We start from the raw sequence: 17,312 nt of genomic DNA, 5'->3' as shown, positions 1-17,312 counted from the left end.
CGGCTTCTTGCTGCAGTGGCTTCTCTTGTGGAGCATGGACTCCAGGGCTCGTGGGCATCAGTAGATAACTTAAGTGGAATGAAAGGCCCATGAAATCTCCTTTTCTGGCTGAAATAAAGTTTCAAAGTCTAACATCACTGTATCCATTGATGCTCAGTCACGTCTGACTCTTGTGACTCCATGGACTATAGTCCATGGAATTCTCCAGGCCAGAATACTGGAGTGGGCAGCTTTTCCCTTCTCCAGGGGATCTTCCCAACCCAGGAATCGAACTGAGATCTCCTGCATTGCAGGCAGATTCTTTACCAACTGAGCTATCAGGGCAGCCCCTGTATCCATTAGCTCATGCTAAGTTATATCAACATCCCAGTGCCTTACATAACAAAGCCACATTCATGGGTCATGGGTCACATTCATGCCTGTCGTGAGTCATCAGAGACTCTGTTGTTCATCTCTTTATTCTGAGACCCAGGCTGAACCATCAGCTCCCACCTAGGGAATGTTGGCTTTTAAACAGGGGAAAATAAAAGAGTTGGAGGCATGACACAATAACTCTTAAAGCTTCCTCCTGGGAGAGGCCATATAATTTCCATTATTTCATCACCCCAAAACAAGTCAGGAGGTCATAGCATCACTGTGTGTGTATGGGGGAGGGGTCTTTGGTCTCATATCCTTTCACTCTAACCCTGAATTGAATGTGAACTCTATTTGGTGTCCCTGGTTTTACTTTCTGAAACCCCCAAGTTCCTTAAAATCTTCTAGGAAAGCTCATGGCCTTGCATTCTGCATGGTTCCCACTCTAAGCTTTTTTCTGCCTGACATAGATATTAATGACCATCAATTGTAATACATTTTAGCACATTCCACTTCAGATTGTACTGAATTAGTGTTTCCTCAGTTTTTTGGAAAATATTCTTGTCTATAGTTAACCATGCAGACTATTCATGGAGGCTAATTATTTACTCACTTCAAACACCACTAATTCCTCAGAAAGACAATGCAGCGTCTGTAACATCTGTTTACTCATCAAAAGCCAAGGAAAGCCATTCAGAACCATCTGCCTTGTGTTTTGACCATTGATATTGGTCCCAATGTCTTCAACTCTGTAAGCAAGAATTGTCAATGAAACATTAACAGTCTTTTTTTTTTTTTTTTTTAAATATTTATTTATTTTTGGCTGTGCTGAGTCTTAGTTGCTGCATGGGCTTTTCACTAGTTGCAGTGTTTGGGCTTCTCATTGTGGTGGCCTCATCCGTTGTAGATCACGGGCTCTAGGGCATGAGAACTTCAGAAGCTGCAGTTCCCTGGCTCTAGAGTACAGGCTCAGTACTTGTGGTGCACAGGTTTAGTTACTCTGTGGCATGTGGGAGCTTCCCAGATGAGGGATTGAATCTGTGTCCTCTACACTGGCAGGCGGATTCTTTACCACTGAGCTACCCGGGAAGCCCTACCAGTCTTAAATAAGTTAATTTTCTCTGGACACATTTGTTTGCAGTTGCAATCAAACGATTTCTTTAATTCAACATAGTTAAAAGGCTTTTCTTGCTTGGTTAACAAGGGAGCTATTTAGAAACTTACTTTGCTTGTAGCCTCATTTCATTTTTTGTTCTGAACAAAAAAAAATTTTTTTCTTTTTTTGGTTTTGGCTGGACTGTACAGCTTGTTGGAGCTTAATTCCTTGACCAGGAATTGATTCTCGGCCCATAGCAGTGAAGGAGCCAAGTTCTAACCACTGAATTGCCAGGGAATTCCCTTGAAGAAATTCTGTTGTGATGAGATATTTCACTTTAAAATTTCTAAATTTCCTACTCATTTTTTTTTCCCTCTGAGTTTGGAATAGTGCAATGAATGCTTAGACTGGAGATATCAACACATGTTGTATTCTTTTAGCACAATGACAGTTTCACTGTGTAATAAATACAGTGCTTTGTCATCTAATTTGATAACAAAATAATCCACAATTCATAGTGACATTTGAAGTTCACTTTTTGTTTATTTTTGACATGCTGGATATGAACTGGTAATAAAAAGAAACTGTCTACTGAAAACATTTTTTTTAAATTTACATTGTGTGTGTAAAGAGAAACTGTTTTGTCTACTGACAACACTTTTTTATATTGAAATATAGTTGATTTATGATGTGTCAATTTCTATTGTACAGCGAAGTGATTCAGTTATATATATATGTACATTATTTTACAAAATTTTTCCATTATGGTTTATCAAAGGAGTTTGAATATAGTTCCTTGTGCTATACAGTAGGGCCTTGTTGTTTATCCATTCTATAGATAACAGTTTATATCTGCTAATCCCAAACTCGCAATTCATCCCTGCCACCACACCCTTGCCATTCGCAACCACAAGTCTGTTTTGTATGCATGTGTCTACTCAAACCATTTTGGATACTAAATATGTGGGTTTCTTACACCAAACAATTATCTAATTCTCTGTGGACACCAACTGTGGGTTTCCTGTAAGTCATTTCAAGTCTGACACTAACCACTTAGAGTTCACCACAGGTTAAAGGCCCAGGCCCACCAGACTGCCCTCTTCCTTCAGATGCCAATCACAAGTAGTGGGTTCCCAGGTTACATATACATTTGACCAACTTGGCTATAAACCAAGGATTCCCACAACTTCCTCCTTACGTTTGATAATTTGCTATAATGACTCATAGAATTCAGGGGAACACTTTACTTATTGTTACCTATTTATGTTAAAGGAGCATATAAAAGATACAGAATAGCCAGATAAAGAGGTACATAGGCTAAGGACTGGAAGGGCCTAGAGCATAGGATTTTCTGTCCCTGTGGAGTTGGGGTGTGCCTCTCTTCCAGCACATGAATGTGTTCACTAACCAAGAAGCTCCCTGAACCCCGTAGTATAGGGTTTGTATGGAAGTTTTGTAACATACACACAATTGATTAAACCATTTACCTCTGGTAATTATTCAGCCACTCTGCCATCCCTGGAGGTTGGGAAGTAGAGCTGAAAGATCCAATCCTCGAATTACAAGTTGGTGCTGGGAACCAGCTCCCACGCTGAACTTACATAGGAAAGCAGCAAAAGTTACTTCACCAGCATACACTCAGATCTGACTGAAACTCAGGTATAAAGTTTATTATGAATAACAAAAGACACTCCTATCACCCCGTCAGTCTAGGCTGAAGATTGCATGTACATGTCATATCGTATTGTGCCTGTACATGTACATGCCATTGTCGTATCGCATCGTCACAGTCTGCTACTTGAAGTGCTGCTGAATCATAACCACCTGACTGTGATTTGCAAGGCACCAAGGGGCAGCAGGAAGCCACGAGAGTTCCAGAAACCATCGCACAACCACTGGACTCAGCCATTACAGTGCAAAAAAGCCCACTAGCAACACGTATTTACAATGCCAATAAAACTTTGTTAATGGACACTGAAATCTTTATTTCATATGACTTACACATGCCATGAAATATTCTTTTGACTTTTTCCTAACTATTAAAAAAAAGGTAAAAGCCATTCTTTGCGCAGGTGCCCTGCCAAACAAAACAGCAGGTGGTAGGCTGGGTTTGTTCCAAGGCTTGTAGTTTGCCATTTCCTTTGGATGCCGCCCTTTGTCCTGTGGTAGGAACATCCCTGGCTCTTTCCATCTACTCTTACAAGTTAGGCTCTGCCTCTGCCGAGCAGGACAAGTGTCTGGAGGTGCTCTGGAAGCACAACAACGACGACTCTTGTTTCCACTGCACCACGTGTTGAAAGGGCCTAGAGCTGCTCTGGGGCAGCGAATTATCCGCCACACCGATACCTGCAGCGCGGTGCTGCACCGCTTGGTCGGTGCCATTGAGACTATCGCTACCGCGCAAGAGTCCACGTGGCTGCCAGTGTCTGCGCCCGCGCTTGCGCAGTCCTTCTGTGGCGGGCTGCGCGGCAGAGGGCCCGAAGGTTATCGCGAGGGTTAGAAGATTCTCGCAAACGCCTCAAAAGTTCTCTGACGGCCTTTAAGATTAAGTCAAGGGCTCGAAAGTTCCCGGGAGGGCTCGAAGGTTTTCCCTCTGGCTGCTTTCCTTGTTTTGTGGGTTTAGTTTGAGGAAAAAGCCCCTACCGTGTGGTGCCGGGAGCTTCCTGTCAGGAGGAGCGTCATGTATTCTTAAGTCGGGAAACAGACTGAGGCTGCATAATTCTCACTGAGGGAGTTAGCTGTTAGCCTTAGCGTATTTGGACTAGTTTAGCGCCGCATTGTTTCCAGAAATAATTACAAGTCAGTCCTGAGTGGGAAAGAAGTGGCCTGTGAGCAGGACATCTAGAGCCCAGGCCCAGCTCTGCTGCTGTGTGACCTCAGGTAAGTCCCCTAACTGTTCTTGCCTCGGCTTTATTTGTGGGTGAAATGAGGGGCTGGGCCTTGTTCTCTCTGACTGTCGAACAGATTGAGTCTCACCCCAGTCATGAGGGACCAGAAAGGAGACTTTTAAAATTTGTCCTGGGGAAGGGTATCATACTTTTTTCTTTGTTTTTACCTGTGGTGGTCTGTGTGCAGGTTGGAAAAGTATTTCTGGAAAGGCAGAATGAGAGGAGAATACAGTTTATTAGAGTGCACTCATTAAAAAGAGTGTGTCTAATAGGCGCAGCGGGCAGGCTCAGGGAAGAAATGACAACTAACACGGGTCATCTGCCTGTCTTTTCTAGCCGGGGAACAAGGAAGGGAATGGGATAGAAATCTTGCTGTCATTTACTAATTAGGTACCATATGTATGCTTTCCTTTTACGGGGGAGAAGAACAGGACAAATACCCTTCCTAATATGGGGTTAGGAAAGGGACAAGCTATGCTGCCCAGGATGGCGCAAAAATTGCAACAGTTGCGACATGGGTGGAAGGGCGATAAGGGTCTGATGCTTTCTGTTTCTGCCTTCTGAGGTCCTTCGAGCTCAGCTTGTTCTTTTGTCCTCTGGCCACTATATTATCCAGACAATATCAAAGTTAGTTTTCTGGGCTTACCTCGCGGCTCAGTGGTAAAGACTCTACCTGCTGGTGCAGGACTCATGAGGTCCATCTCGGGTCCAGGAACGTTCCACAAGCTGCAGAGCAACTGAGTCTGTGTTCCTCAACTACTAAGCCTGTGCCCAGAGCCAGGGAGCTGCCACTGCTGAGCACAGGTGAGAAGCCACTGCAGTGAGAAGCCCATGCACCACAACTGGAGAGCAGCCCATGCTCCCTGCAACCAGAGAAAGCACACAGACAGCAACGAAGACCCATCGTGGCCAGAAAATTTTAAAAAAATCAGTTTTCCTCTTCAGCTTGATCTTAGGAACATTTCCCTTTGTGCAGTGAGAGTCAAAGAGGGCTCAGTGGACATCTACATACCCACCATGTGGAGCTGACAGGTGTTAACATTTTGATGTGTTTTCCTCCTCGTTTCCTTTATATGACCTGATGTGTGTGTGTGTGTGTGTGTGTGTGTGACATTAAATTATTTGAATGTGTGTTGTGACCACTGTGACATTTCATTCCTAAGTTGGGTTTTTTTTTGCATTTTTTTAAAACAAATTATTTTTAACTGGAGGATAATTGCTTTACAATATTGTGTGGATTTCTGCCATACATCAATATGAATCAGCCATATCATTCCTAAATTCTTGAGCATGCATTCTCTAAGAGTAAGGACAGTGTCCCACATAATCCCAATTTTATTGTTACTCTTGAAATAATAAATCTATAGCATCTGATATGTTGTTCATAGTCATATTTTTCAGATTTTCCCTGTAATGTCTTTAGCCTTTTTTTAAGGAAGTGTTCCCATTACCCATTGGTAGTCAACCCCTCCTTACCTTCCTTCATGGGCATGAGTGTCACTTCTCTCTGTGGGAATAACAGCACCTGTGTTGGCTGGAGTCTTTTTCTTGGCCACCTCCTCATCTGTCACTGCATCCCATCTCCTCTAGTCCATTTGGAGATGAACCTGACCTCTGCCTTGGAGTCTTTCAGAGACAGTGGAAACAGTGAGTATGTGTGCAGATCATCGTCAGACAGAGCTGGCGTGTACTTGGGGACTTGGGTTGTGTGCTTTGCAGAGGAGGGCCGGCCTGTTTGCACGGGGCAGCTGGGGAAGGTCCTGAGCCATGGTGAGCAAGCTGGGTGCACCCCCAGGAAGTGTGCGGCAGGTGCGCTGCAAAGACAGACGCCTGAAGTAGCGTGTGGGCGAGGGCTTGGTCAGGAGGGCTGTCCACAGACTCACAGCAAAACTGTTGAGCTGACCATGTGGTTGAGGGCAGAGGAAAATACATATTGTCATAGGTGATACAAGCCAGATGGTCTGATCCTCCCTACTACTCTTCAGACAAAGAAGTGGGGATGAGCCACATGTCCCCAGATCCTTTTGTTAAACATAGTCATTTACCTGGCAGTTGCAGGAGGCTGATATGGGGAGGAGGAGGCCCATGAGAACTGAAATTCAAACACCATCAAGGTTCAGGCAGCGTCTGTGGAGGTTGTGAGGAAAAGTGCTGTGGGGCAGCATCCAGTGGGCCAGTCACCGTGTTGCTCACTAAGCCCTCATCCTGGCCATCAACCCTGCCTGGGGAGGAGTCTTATTCCCAGTTATCTGAAGGTCAGGGAGGCTAGGTGGCCTGTGTTGGGTCCCACTGGAAGAGAGAGACACCCCTTCCTACCCTCTCTCCAAGCAGGCACGGCAGGGGGCTCTAGGGATGTGACTAATGGCCCTAGTCATAGCTAAAGGCCACATCCCAGGGAAAGATCAAAGGATTTGGAGTCTGAAATTTAGATCAAAGATTTTCTTCTGTTAGATGTGCCAGAAATGGTGGTTTGGAGAACTCTGCTTTTCTCAGTGTCCGTAAATGGGTGGCTGACAGGACTGGCAATCCTCAGACCTGCCTTCCCCCAATCACTTGGTATATTGTAAAAAATCTGGTGCAGTTATATACAGGAACTCACTCTATAAACCAAGCTCTAGAGACTAACCAGGAAGTACTGGGTGGAGGAGAGGAAGGAGCATAAGATTTGATATCAGAAAATGTCAAGCCCAGATTCTGACCCCTGAGAGCTGTGTGATTTAATTCTCAGTTTCCACACTTGTAAACTGAAGCTGATGATTCTCAGTTTTCTTTGACTTTTCTGTGGTGCAGATATGTCTGTGAAGGCAGTTGGTAAACAACAACGACAAAGTCTTATTGAAATTCCAGCTTGGTGGGGGAGCCTGAGACCAGCAAAGGATGAGCAGCTCTTAGGAAGGAGGATGACTGGGGCTGATGTGGCCCCAGAACATTTGGGGAGAAAAAAGGGTATTTGTTGCTTAACCAAACTTCAAAATTAACTGGCATCCTGTGTTTTTTTTTCAACCTCAAATTTTATTGCTTTCTCATTCACTGTATCAGTTGTTTACCGTTTTACAACTTGTTCCATTTATACCCACAAATACATAGAATTGAGATGAACAAGAGATTTCTCGTGAGATTTCAGCCTTTCTCTCAAATGTCCCAAATCAGAATTATCTTGACTTGATAGGCAATTCTTTTTGCATTAGAAAATAATTTAATTTACAGGCAAAACAGAAACGTTGTCAATTTTTCTTAACTATGCTAACTATTTTCTCTTTGGCTTTTTAATGATTTTTAGTTTTCTAATGCAGTAGTTTGTAGAAAAGTGCAAAAGCGTGTTTTTTTTTTTAATTGAAAGATAGTTGATTCACAGTATTTTAGTAGTTTCAAGTATATAGCATAGTGATTCTGTATTTTTGCAAATGATACTCCTTTATAAGTTATTATAAGTTAATGGCTATAGTTCCCTATACTATGTAATACACCTTTGATACTTATCTATTTTATACGTAGTGGTTTGTGTTTGTTGATCCCATATCCCTAATTTGTCCCCTGCACTTCCCTCTCCCCTTTGGTAACTACAAGTTTATTTTCTATGTCTGTAACTGTTTCTGTTTTTCATATACACTCATTTGTGTTATTTTCTAGATTTCACATAAGTGATGCCATGCAGTATTTGTCTTTCTCTGTCTGACTTATTTCATGCAGCACAATATTCTGTAGGTCCATCCACATTTCTGCAAATGTTAAAATTCCTTCCTTTTTATGGCTGAATAATATTTCATTTTGGGTGTGTGTGATCTGCACTTGATGGGCACTTGGGCTGCTATCATGTCTTGGCTATTGTAAATGGTGCAAACCTGAATCATTTTTGTCTTTAGGACAACTGTCCTCTGCTAGGGGAAGAAGATCTTGCTGGATTATCAATGTTCCAAATATACTACATATGTGTGTGAGCTGTTGTAACTGGATCATCCTTCACAAACTTTTGATTTTCAATAATGATTTCACTCTGAGTCACTGTCAGAATTTATATACGCCCATGTTTTCATTCTGAAAATTCTGAAAGGATTTGTTCTGTGAATTCAGCAATGTGTGTATGAACATCCAAAATCAGTGTCATTTTGTCTGAGATTTCTGTTCCATATGTGGTAGAGGTGAATGGAGAGTCCAGACCTACTCATATCAGCATGTGAAGAGCATTCCCAAATGCCTTCTCCTTCTCCTCTTTTTATATCTGCTGGGGTACTTTCTTCTGAGGTCTTGCTCTTAACTTGTCATGGTGTTTTTATTTGCTGTTTAATGTCATTGAGGATGAGTCCTGTCTTAGCTCAGGCTGTCACAACAAATACCACAGACTTGGTGGCTTAAACAACAGAAACTTATTTCTCACAGTACTGAAGGTTGGGAGGTCCAAGATTGAGGTGCCAGTGGAATTCTGGTGCTGGCTCTCTCCCTGGCTTGCCAATGGCCACTTTCTTGCTGTGTCCTCCCATGGTGCAGAAAGAAGACATTCTCTAGTGTCTTTTCTTAAAAGGCATTAATCCCTTCCTGAGGGCTCCACCTCATCTAAACCAAGTTACCCCACAAAGTCCCCATCTCCAAATACCGTCACACTGGGGCTTGGATTGCAACGTATGAATATTTTGTAGGACATGATTCATCCATACTACCCTGTGTGGACATGGAAGATCCAGGGATTGGTATAGCTTGTGCTTACTATGAGATTTCTCCCAGGTGCCACCTCTTCCTCCTCCCTCCTCTGTACTGGAGGTGAGAGGTTGTTGTCCGTAGTCATCCCAAATATAAGCTGTCACCTCTACTTGGGATATGTAACAGAAAACGGGCACTAGATAGCACCCGGCAAACGCGTATTGTGGCATTTTGTAGTTGCATGTGGTGAGGCCTAAGGTGTATGTTACACTGAAAAGAACAAAGCATGCCTTGTATTAAAGGTTTCTAGACACAATGTTACATTTACTATTGTTAAATAGGAGGAAGTATTAGAAACCTTGGGAGGCTCAGCGGTTGGGGTTGTCTGGGCTCATTGGGGGTGTGGCAAGTAGCCAAGAAGACCCAGAGTACTTTCCACAGAGAAAGTCTGTTTTCCTCTTTTTATCCAGAGCCTCCAGCTAGCCAGCTCTTTCAGTTACATGAAAGGAAAGGTGCCTGATAAATTGCTTCTGTGGGAGTAGGTTGCTTCTCTTTCAGAATGTGGTTCAGTTGGTTTTAAAAGTGCATATTTTCTGTATGTATTTTCTCGCCTGAATTTTGAAAGTTTGGTGTGCTGGCCACAGCATAGATTCTGGAGTGAATGGCACTGGGTTTGTGTCCCAGCTTTGCCACTCTCTAGCTGTGTGATCATAGACAAATTTCTGAGCCTGTTTCCTCCCCAGAGAAAGGAGATTAATTCCACCCATATCATGAGCAAGCAGTGAGATGTGGAGGAGCTCACGTTTGTCAAGAGCCTAGCACGTTGCCTGAGACAGATTCAATGCTTGGTGGATGTTTGTTCGCCGCCCCCTTTTCTCCCTGTGTCCTATTTTATATACAGATGTGTAAAAAACGACTGGACAGAACAAGATGATGAGTGAAAAATCGATGTTTATTTATCCTGCCTTTGACAGGAGCTAGTTTCCATTTAGCTAGAAAGGTGATATTCTTCCCCTGAGGCGCCTTGGGCAGGTTCCTCAGTGGGCTGAGGTGCAGTGTCACTACACAGGTAGAAAAGGTGGCAGAGGTGTTTCCTAAATGCCTTGTCAAGAAACACGTAGAGGAGAGGGTTGACGCAGCAGTGGGTGGCGGCGATGATTCTCGTGATCTGAACGCTTTTGTTCAGGTTGTAACTACTCCCACAGCCATGCAGGGAGAAGTGTTCATTGAAAGCAGACAGGAAAAGTACAATATTGTAGGGTCCCCACATCAGAAGGAAAACTGCCATTATGGTGAAAACAAGCTTGAAAAGGCCATAGTTCCTCTCCCTGAACTGGAGTGTTTTCCTCATTCGCACGTAGCAATATACAAAAGCAAACAGTGGCAAAAGAAATCCCAAAATATTCATCTTTAAGGTCAGAAAATGCTTCCAGAATGTCTCATCGGCTGGTAAGAAGTGAAGTCCAGTAAAGAAGCACTTGTATTTCTGGCTTTGCATCTGAGGTTTGTAAGAAACAAGTTCAGGCAAAGTGACCAGAGTGGCTGTGACCCACACTAGAACACTTATGAAGATGCTGCCGGCCACAGTCCTGCAGGCCGAGAAACGCCTTCTCACATGGAAAAACTCCTTGTACCTTTGCACAGTCAGAAGGACATTGAAAAATGCCTCACTGTACAGGCCTATGGAGTAGAGCAACAGGAGAATTTTACACAGAGGGTCATCAAAGCCCTCCCCATGAGAGGCTGCGTAAGCCCAGAATGGCAGAGTGAGCAAGAAACCCAAGTTCGAAAGTGCCAAATTGAGGAAAGACATGTTTTCTGCTTGCCTGAGTCCTTTATATTTTACCAGGATAAACACAACCAAGATATTGTCCAGGAGGCCAACCATGAACACCGTGGTGTAGAGGTAAGGCACCAGCTGGGCCGAGAGAATCTTGGGGTCGTATGGGGTGCATGGTTCTATTTCGTCATCACTCAGATCATCCTCTATGAAGACATCGTAGTCATCCTCTGGTGCTGACGTGTAATTAGCCATCTTCAGGCTGCCCTGGGGAGAAATGAAAGGTTATTTTCCCTTCCTACAGCTATGTGGTCCTGGATGAAACAGCACACAGGACTAGAGCCCCTGCAGCCACGCACGTCCTTTTCTGGTGTTTATTTTAGCCAGAGCAGGTCTCAACTTAGAAGATTTAAAATAAACATTTCTTTAACATGCCCCTGCATCCTGAGCACAGCTGCTATAATTCATCCCTTCATTAAGCACTTAGGTGTTTAGTAGTATACCAGCTACCACAGGGAGACAAAAGTAAACGTTACCCTTCTTCATACAACTTCATTCTCCTGGTAGAAACAAGACTTGCCTACTTGAAGCTATATAAGAAAAAACACAATTAAAGAGAACTAAGTACCAGGGTTTAGTTTCACAAAATTGGTGTCCGTCACAGTTCCTATGTGTTTAAAAAGTTTGCTCACCCTCTGTAAACAGCTTCCTGTGATAGGCAGAGAAGTCTGAGTTCTCTCGAAGGATATAAATAAATGTTTGCAAAAGTGAAACCACCCTAAGTATCAAGTGGACACAACTGGTTAAATACGTCGATGACTTACCACTGACTGAGTTCCTGGGAGGGGAGGGAACAGCCTCCTGACCTACGAGTTGCTGTGGGAGCCGTCTGGCCAGATCAAAGACTTAACTTCCTTCTGAATAGCCGGCCCCTGACCCTTTGGGGCAAGAGAAACCACTGTTTATCCCCCTGGTGGCTGTGTCCCACCAGTCACAGGTCTCAGGGACTAAGCGAAATAAAGCAACTTGAAAGCTTCCACTAACCCCTAGATAGTTTCTCAAGCTGCAAAGAGAAACCGGGAAGTTGTTTGCTCCTGCTGCTGCTCTCCCCACCCCCACCCCGCACCCCGCCTTTGATTTCCCTGTGGCCATCCTGCTGGCTGCCCCAGATAAGGAACTAAGTTATTGCTGCTTCTCAGTGATACTGAGGGAGGGATGGAAAGTGCTCTGACGTGCAACTCTGAGCAGGTAGTGGGTAGCAGCAGAGAAGTGTCACACGCAGTGACTGGCGGTGACTGTGCATCCGGACCAGGGGCTGACGCTCCCCTGGAGCATTTCATCAGTATTAGCATATGGGTCAGTCTTCAAGAACTTGTGGTGAGCAACCCTGCTTGGACTCGTACTGTTACTTTTGAAAGTAGCAGTAGCTGAGAGGAACAGTAACAGGGCTTTCCTCAGCTCAGCTGGTAAAGAATCCATCTGCAATGTGGGAGACCTGGCTTCGATCCCTGGGTTGGGAAGATACCCTGGAGAAGGGAATGGCTACCCACTCCAGTAATCTGGCCTGCAGAATCCTGTGGACTGTATAGTCCATGGGGTTGCAAAGAGTCGGACACGACTGAGCGACTTTCTTTATTCTTTCTGAGAGACATTTTTTGTGTGTCAGATATTTGACTGAAGAATGGGGCCCCAAGGGAGGATTTGGTGCCAGTGGAAGCCACAGAATAATGTCATTTGAGAAGAGAGTGGGTTCAGAGATGAGACCTCAGTACCAGTGAGCCTGGGGGAAATCGATGTGATGGAACCAAGGAATTAGGAAGGATGTTAGGAGCTGACCCTGCTCCTATAAGAAGGGTCTAGTGCAGGAGGATTCCATGGTGAGGACACAGGCTCTATCAAAATGCTGTGCAGAGAATGTGAGGGGAACAAGTTCAACCCTAGACTGAGGCTGGGGTGGGTGACGTTTAAGGCCAGAGAGAAAGGAAGCTGAGAGTCCACATTTGAAGGGAGATGGGGGTGGTTGGGAAGAAAGATGAACTGAAAAAAATAACTTGAAATAACTGGAAAATCTGTATGAACTCCTGGATCGACTGTTTGTACCTGTGATGGACCTAATTTGGGGACCAGTCTTACATGTTGGCTTCCTGTTCATTTCACTGGTTAAAAGACTTCTGTTAATGCCAAAGATGTTTTTGAAGTGATAGTGCAGAATGTAGATCTGTCAGAAATATAACTGAGGGAACTATTAAGGGAAAGGAAAAATAAACAATAAAGGCCTGGACAGATATGTGACAAGCATTAAATTTAACCCAGAGGGAAACTCGTGATGTTCCTCTGTATGAAGGGGTTGGAAGGGTTGGGAGAGATTGGTGCTGCTGGGAACCTGGGCTGTGAATATTTCCCAGCAAGTCTTCCTCCATCATCCCCCAGTATGGCTTCTGTGAGTCAGTGAGGGTCACCGCGCCCTGGGGGTTCTGCCCCCTGCAGCTGGGCTATTTGGAGACACATCAGTCCCCCCACAACTTTGACTAAGTGATGGTGCCTCATGGTGCTTTATTGCCTGATGCTCACTGGTCAGTCTCCCAGAGGGGAGTGAGGGTCAAGTCAAACTTTGAAACTTAAAAAACCCCATGAACATACACACTGCACATTGTGTGGTTAAGTGGAGGAAAATAGCAGCAAGCAGGTGCCTCATCTGTATCACAGAATCACGTGAAATTTGAAGTTTCCTAGAGAAAAGCATCGTTCGGTAAATTCCAGATCACCCTGACTTCCTGATATTCAAATGGACTTCACTTTCGGAATTATTTTATTTTGGCTTGATTCCCAGAATTCTGCTTATTTACACCCAGACCTTGGAGTTCTTTTTTGTTTAAATTGAGATATAATCGATGAAAAGCATTCTAGAAGTTTAAGGTATGCCATATTGATACATTTATATTGCAATATGATTGCCATGGTAGTGTTAGCTAACAAAATTACCAATTTTTTATGTGGTGAAAACAATTCTGTTTTCTTAGCAAATTTAATGTTTATAATACAGTTTGGTTGTCTATAATCACTATACTGTATATTTGATCTCGAAGACCATGGGATTCTTGAAAATTAGTAGGAAGGAGTTGTTTACAAGTCTAAAGTTGAAGCAGGAGGAAGGTTTTATTTACCATTTTAGTATCTGGAACTGTAATAGGGTCATCATTATTGGTGAAACTTCACTACATTCTAAGGTTTGTGAGCTGCATGCTCAATTAAAAAAAAAAAAAAAAAAGAAATCCAAGGTCTGGGTGTAAGTAAGCAGAATTCTGGGAATCAAGCCAAAATAAAATAATTCCGAAAGTGAAGTCCATTTGAATATCAGGAAGTTAGGATGATCCTTACCGAACAATGCTTTTCTCTAGGAAACTTCAAATTTCACATGATTCTGTGATACATATAATTAAACCCCAGTTTTTTAGACAATTGAAGTATAGTTGATTTACAGTGTTATATTAGTTTCAGGTGTATAACATAGTGATTCAGGATATTATACATTATACTCCATTTGAAGTTATTCTTTAGAAGGACTGAAGGTTCAGCTTCAGCTGAACCTCCAATACTTCAGCTGCCTGATGTGAAGAGCCGACTCATTGGAAAAGACCTTGATGCCGGGAAAGATTGAGGGTAGGAGTAGAGGGGGATGACAGAGGATGAGATGGTTTGATGGCGTTACCAACTCAATAAACATGGGTTTGAGCAAACTCTCAGAGATAGTGAAGGACAGGTAATCCTGGTGTGCTTCAGTCTTGGGGTTGCAGAGAGTTGGACATGACTTAGTGACTAAATAACAGCAAAATTATTGCAAAATAATGGCTATATTTCCTTGTGTTGTGCAATATATCAATATTGCTTATTTATTTTATACATAATAGTTTGTATCTTTTCACCCTTTACCCCTCTCTTGGCCCTTCCCCGAATCTTCCCTCTCTCCACAGGTAACCACTAGTTTGTTCTCTGCATCTGTGAGGCTCTTTCTGTTTTGTTATATTCGTGAGTTTGCTTTTTTAATTTAGATTCCACATATAAGTGATAACATACAGTGTTTGTTTTTCTATGATTTATTTAACTAAGCATAATACTGTGTCCATCCATGTTGTTGTGAATGGCAAAATTTCATTCATTTTTATGACTAATATTCCATTGTACATGTATGCACCACACCTTCCTTATCCATTCATCTGTTTATGGGCACTTAGGTTTCTTCCATATCATGGCTAATGTAAATAATGCTGTGAAAGTTGGGGTTCTTATATCTTTGAAATTAGTGGTTTCTTTTTTTTCAGATGTATACCCAGGAGTGTAATTGCTGGGTCATCTGGAAGTTTTATTGTAGTTTTTTGAAGAACCTCTATACTGTTTTCCATAGTGGCTGCATCAATTTACATTCCTATCAACAGTGTACGAGGGTTCCCTTTTCTCTACATCCTCACCAATATTAGTTATTTGTGGCCTTTTTGGTAATAGCCATTTTAACAGATATGAGGTGATAATACCATTGTGGTTTTGATTTGCATTTATCTGATGACTAATGATGTTGAACATCTTTTCATGTGTCTGTTGGCCATCTGTATGTTTTTAGAAAAGTGTTTATTCAGGTTCAGTCCCAGTTTCAGTATAGGAGGCTATCATGTTATAACTCTTACTCCCCCCATAACATGTAGATCATTCATTTGTTCAACGAATGTTTATAAAATGCATAGCACGTGCCCAGCTCTGTTTAGTAGACAAACATCCTGACCTTCATGGAGCTTACGTTGCAGACAAAAACAAAATAAGTATGTAAGTTGAAGGTGGTAGGAGAGAAGTTCTGTGGCAAAAAGTAAAGCAGGGAAGGAGACTAGGAGGGGCCAGGGTGGTTTGGGGGTTCACATTTTATGTAGAATAGTCAGAGAAAGCCTTGCTGACAAGATAATCTCTGATGAGATGAAACAGCAAATGATTAGGTCCAATAATTTATACTCATCTCATTTTCTTCTTGTTACTGAGTTCTTGTATCAAGGAGATCAGAAAACACACTGAGCAAAGGCACACAGAAACACACTGGAAAACACACTTAGCAATAACTTTACAGGAGATGCAGAAGTATTCTTCATGTTACATTGGTTTTCCATTAAAAAAAAAAAAGCTGAGGGTGCAGTGCATCTGTTAGTAATTCATTGCCTTTTAGCCCCTAACCCACCTTCCTTCCTTTGCTTCGTGATCCTCAAGCTGAACTCTGTAAACATTTGTCCTTTGCCAGCTAGTACAGAAGGCGCTGAGAATCACAGGAAGAGGCAGGGGCTTCTCATTCTGGTTCCAGGATTTTGTTGTTTGTTTTCGCTCCTTGGGATGACCTGACAGTGCTGTGTGGAGACTGATGCCCACCCTCTTGTGTGTCTCGCTGGTACCCTTACAGGCAGTTTCCTACTCACCAGCCCCAAAGGGCAGCACCTTGGCAAATTTCCTGACCATCTAGAGGGTTGCAGTCACCCTCTCTGACAAGGTCTGAATCTCAGATTTGCGAGGGAAGGCATCTTCCAGGTGTGTTCCTTCTTGGGCGCTCTGCCTCAGCCTGGAGGCCGCTCCCTATATCTGCTTCCTCCTCCCTTGGGTTTTCAGTCCCCTTTGACTGCTTAACAATTCTTGGTAGTGAATTTTCTTTGTTCAAATTGCTGGTATGATTCCTGTCTCTTAACTGGATGCTGATTGATTGATAGAACATTAAATTAGTTGAGTGAAGGGATGGGAGAGTGCTAGGATGCTTAATGCATCCTAGTGCGGTGGCATTTCAGGGATCTAATGATACTGAGAAAAGGTTATTCAAAAATTTAGAATTACAATAATTTATCTATTTCTTAAAATGGCTTCATCAAATATCATTGCTGTCAGATTATCTAATTTTTATTAGCAAATATTCCAGAAAATTTGATACGTGTAGGAAAAAAAATCTTTGATAATGATATTCCCAAATAGCAGCTATTATAATTTTTAAATAGAACTACTTCTTGATGGAAAGTGTGTAAAACCTATTTTTAGAAAACCATCAGTTTTCCTCTGGGTTCGTTGTTTGGTGCTGAGCAGTAGATTGAAGGGGAATATACATTCATGTTGTAATTTAAGGGATTCTGAGAATGTCTCATCCTGCCCCCACATTTTCTCCTACATCCTGGCCAAGCTTACAGCATCACTTTAGTGCTTAGTTCTCGTACTACCTGGGCTACCTGATGACGAACTCTGAAATCCAGATTTTATATGTACTTACTGGAAGAAAAATAGTTAATTATATCCTTAACAAAGGCTTTTTCAACGTTTGTTTGGTTTATTCTGCATTGTGCTAAAAAACGTAAAAAATGGGGGAGGGTGACTTTGCTCACAGATGTTTAGAAGATAGGTGGACAAAAAATATAAAACAAGTCTTTACTACAGTGCTTCTCAGAGCTCTTCAAGTGCTGATAAGCATTTGGATCCTGGAGAAAGTATGTGGCATTTCCCAAAGTTGTTAAATCATGGAGCCCCCTTGTTAATTCTCTTGCAGTTACGTATG

At 42.8% G+C, this 17,312-nt stretch overlaps 1 protein-coding gene across 3 annotated transcripts; it reads right to left on the bottom strand.

Annotated features, from left to right (window-relative positions):
- Positions 1-9,906: 9,906 nt before the first annotated feature.
- CCRL2 (C-C motif chemokine receptor like 2) lies at positions 9,907-11,829 on the bottom strand. 3 transcript variants are annotated; one of them, XM_027523356.1, is made up of 2 exons: positions 11,578-11,829; positions 9,907-11,020 (listed from the first exon to the last, which is right to left on the bottom strand). In XM_027523356.1, the coding sequence occupies exon 2, from the start codon at positions 11,006-11,008 to the stop codon at positions 9,962-9,964; it is 1,047 nt and encodes a 348-aa protein (XP_027379157.1). In that variant the 5' UTR covers positions 11,009-11,020; positions 11,578-11,829; the 3' UTR covers positions 9,907-9,961. The 3 variants fall into 3 exon arrangements, with proteins under 3 accessions (XP_027379157.1, XP_027379158.1, XP_027379159.1); XM_027523357.1 differs by having other exon boundaries at positions 11,446-11,581; XM_027523358.1 differs by lacking the exon at positions 11,578-11,829 and adding an exon at positions 11,290-11,436.
- Positions 11,830-17,312: the final 5,483 nt, after the last annotated feature.

Source organism: Bos indicus x Bos taurus, chromosome 22 (genome assembly GCF_003369695.1).
Source record: "Bos indicus x Bos taurus breed Angus x Brahman F1 hybrid chromosome 22, Bos_hybrid_MaternalHap_v2.0, whole genome shotgun sequence".
Lineage (NCBI taxonomy): Eukaryota > Metazoa > Chordata > Mammalia > Artiodactyla > Bovidae > Bos > Bos indicus x Bos taurus.
Note: the sequence above shows the minus strand (reverse complement) of the source record. Positions and strands in the feature narration are given on the sequence as shown.

Bases quoted from the DNA above. Each gene is read 5' to 3' on its own strand.
- CCRL2 (XM_027523356.1), bottom strand. From the start codon at position 11,008: ATGGCTAATTACACGTCAGCACCAGAGGATGACTACGATGTCTTCATA.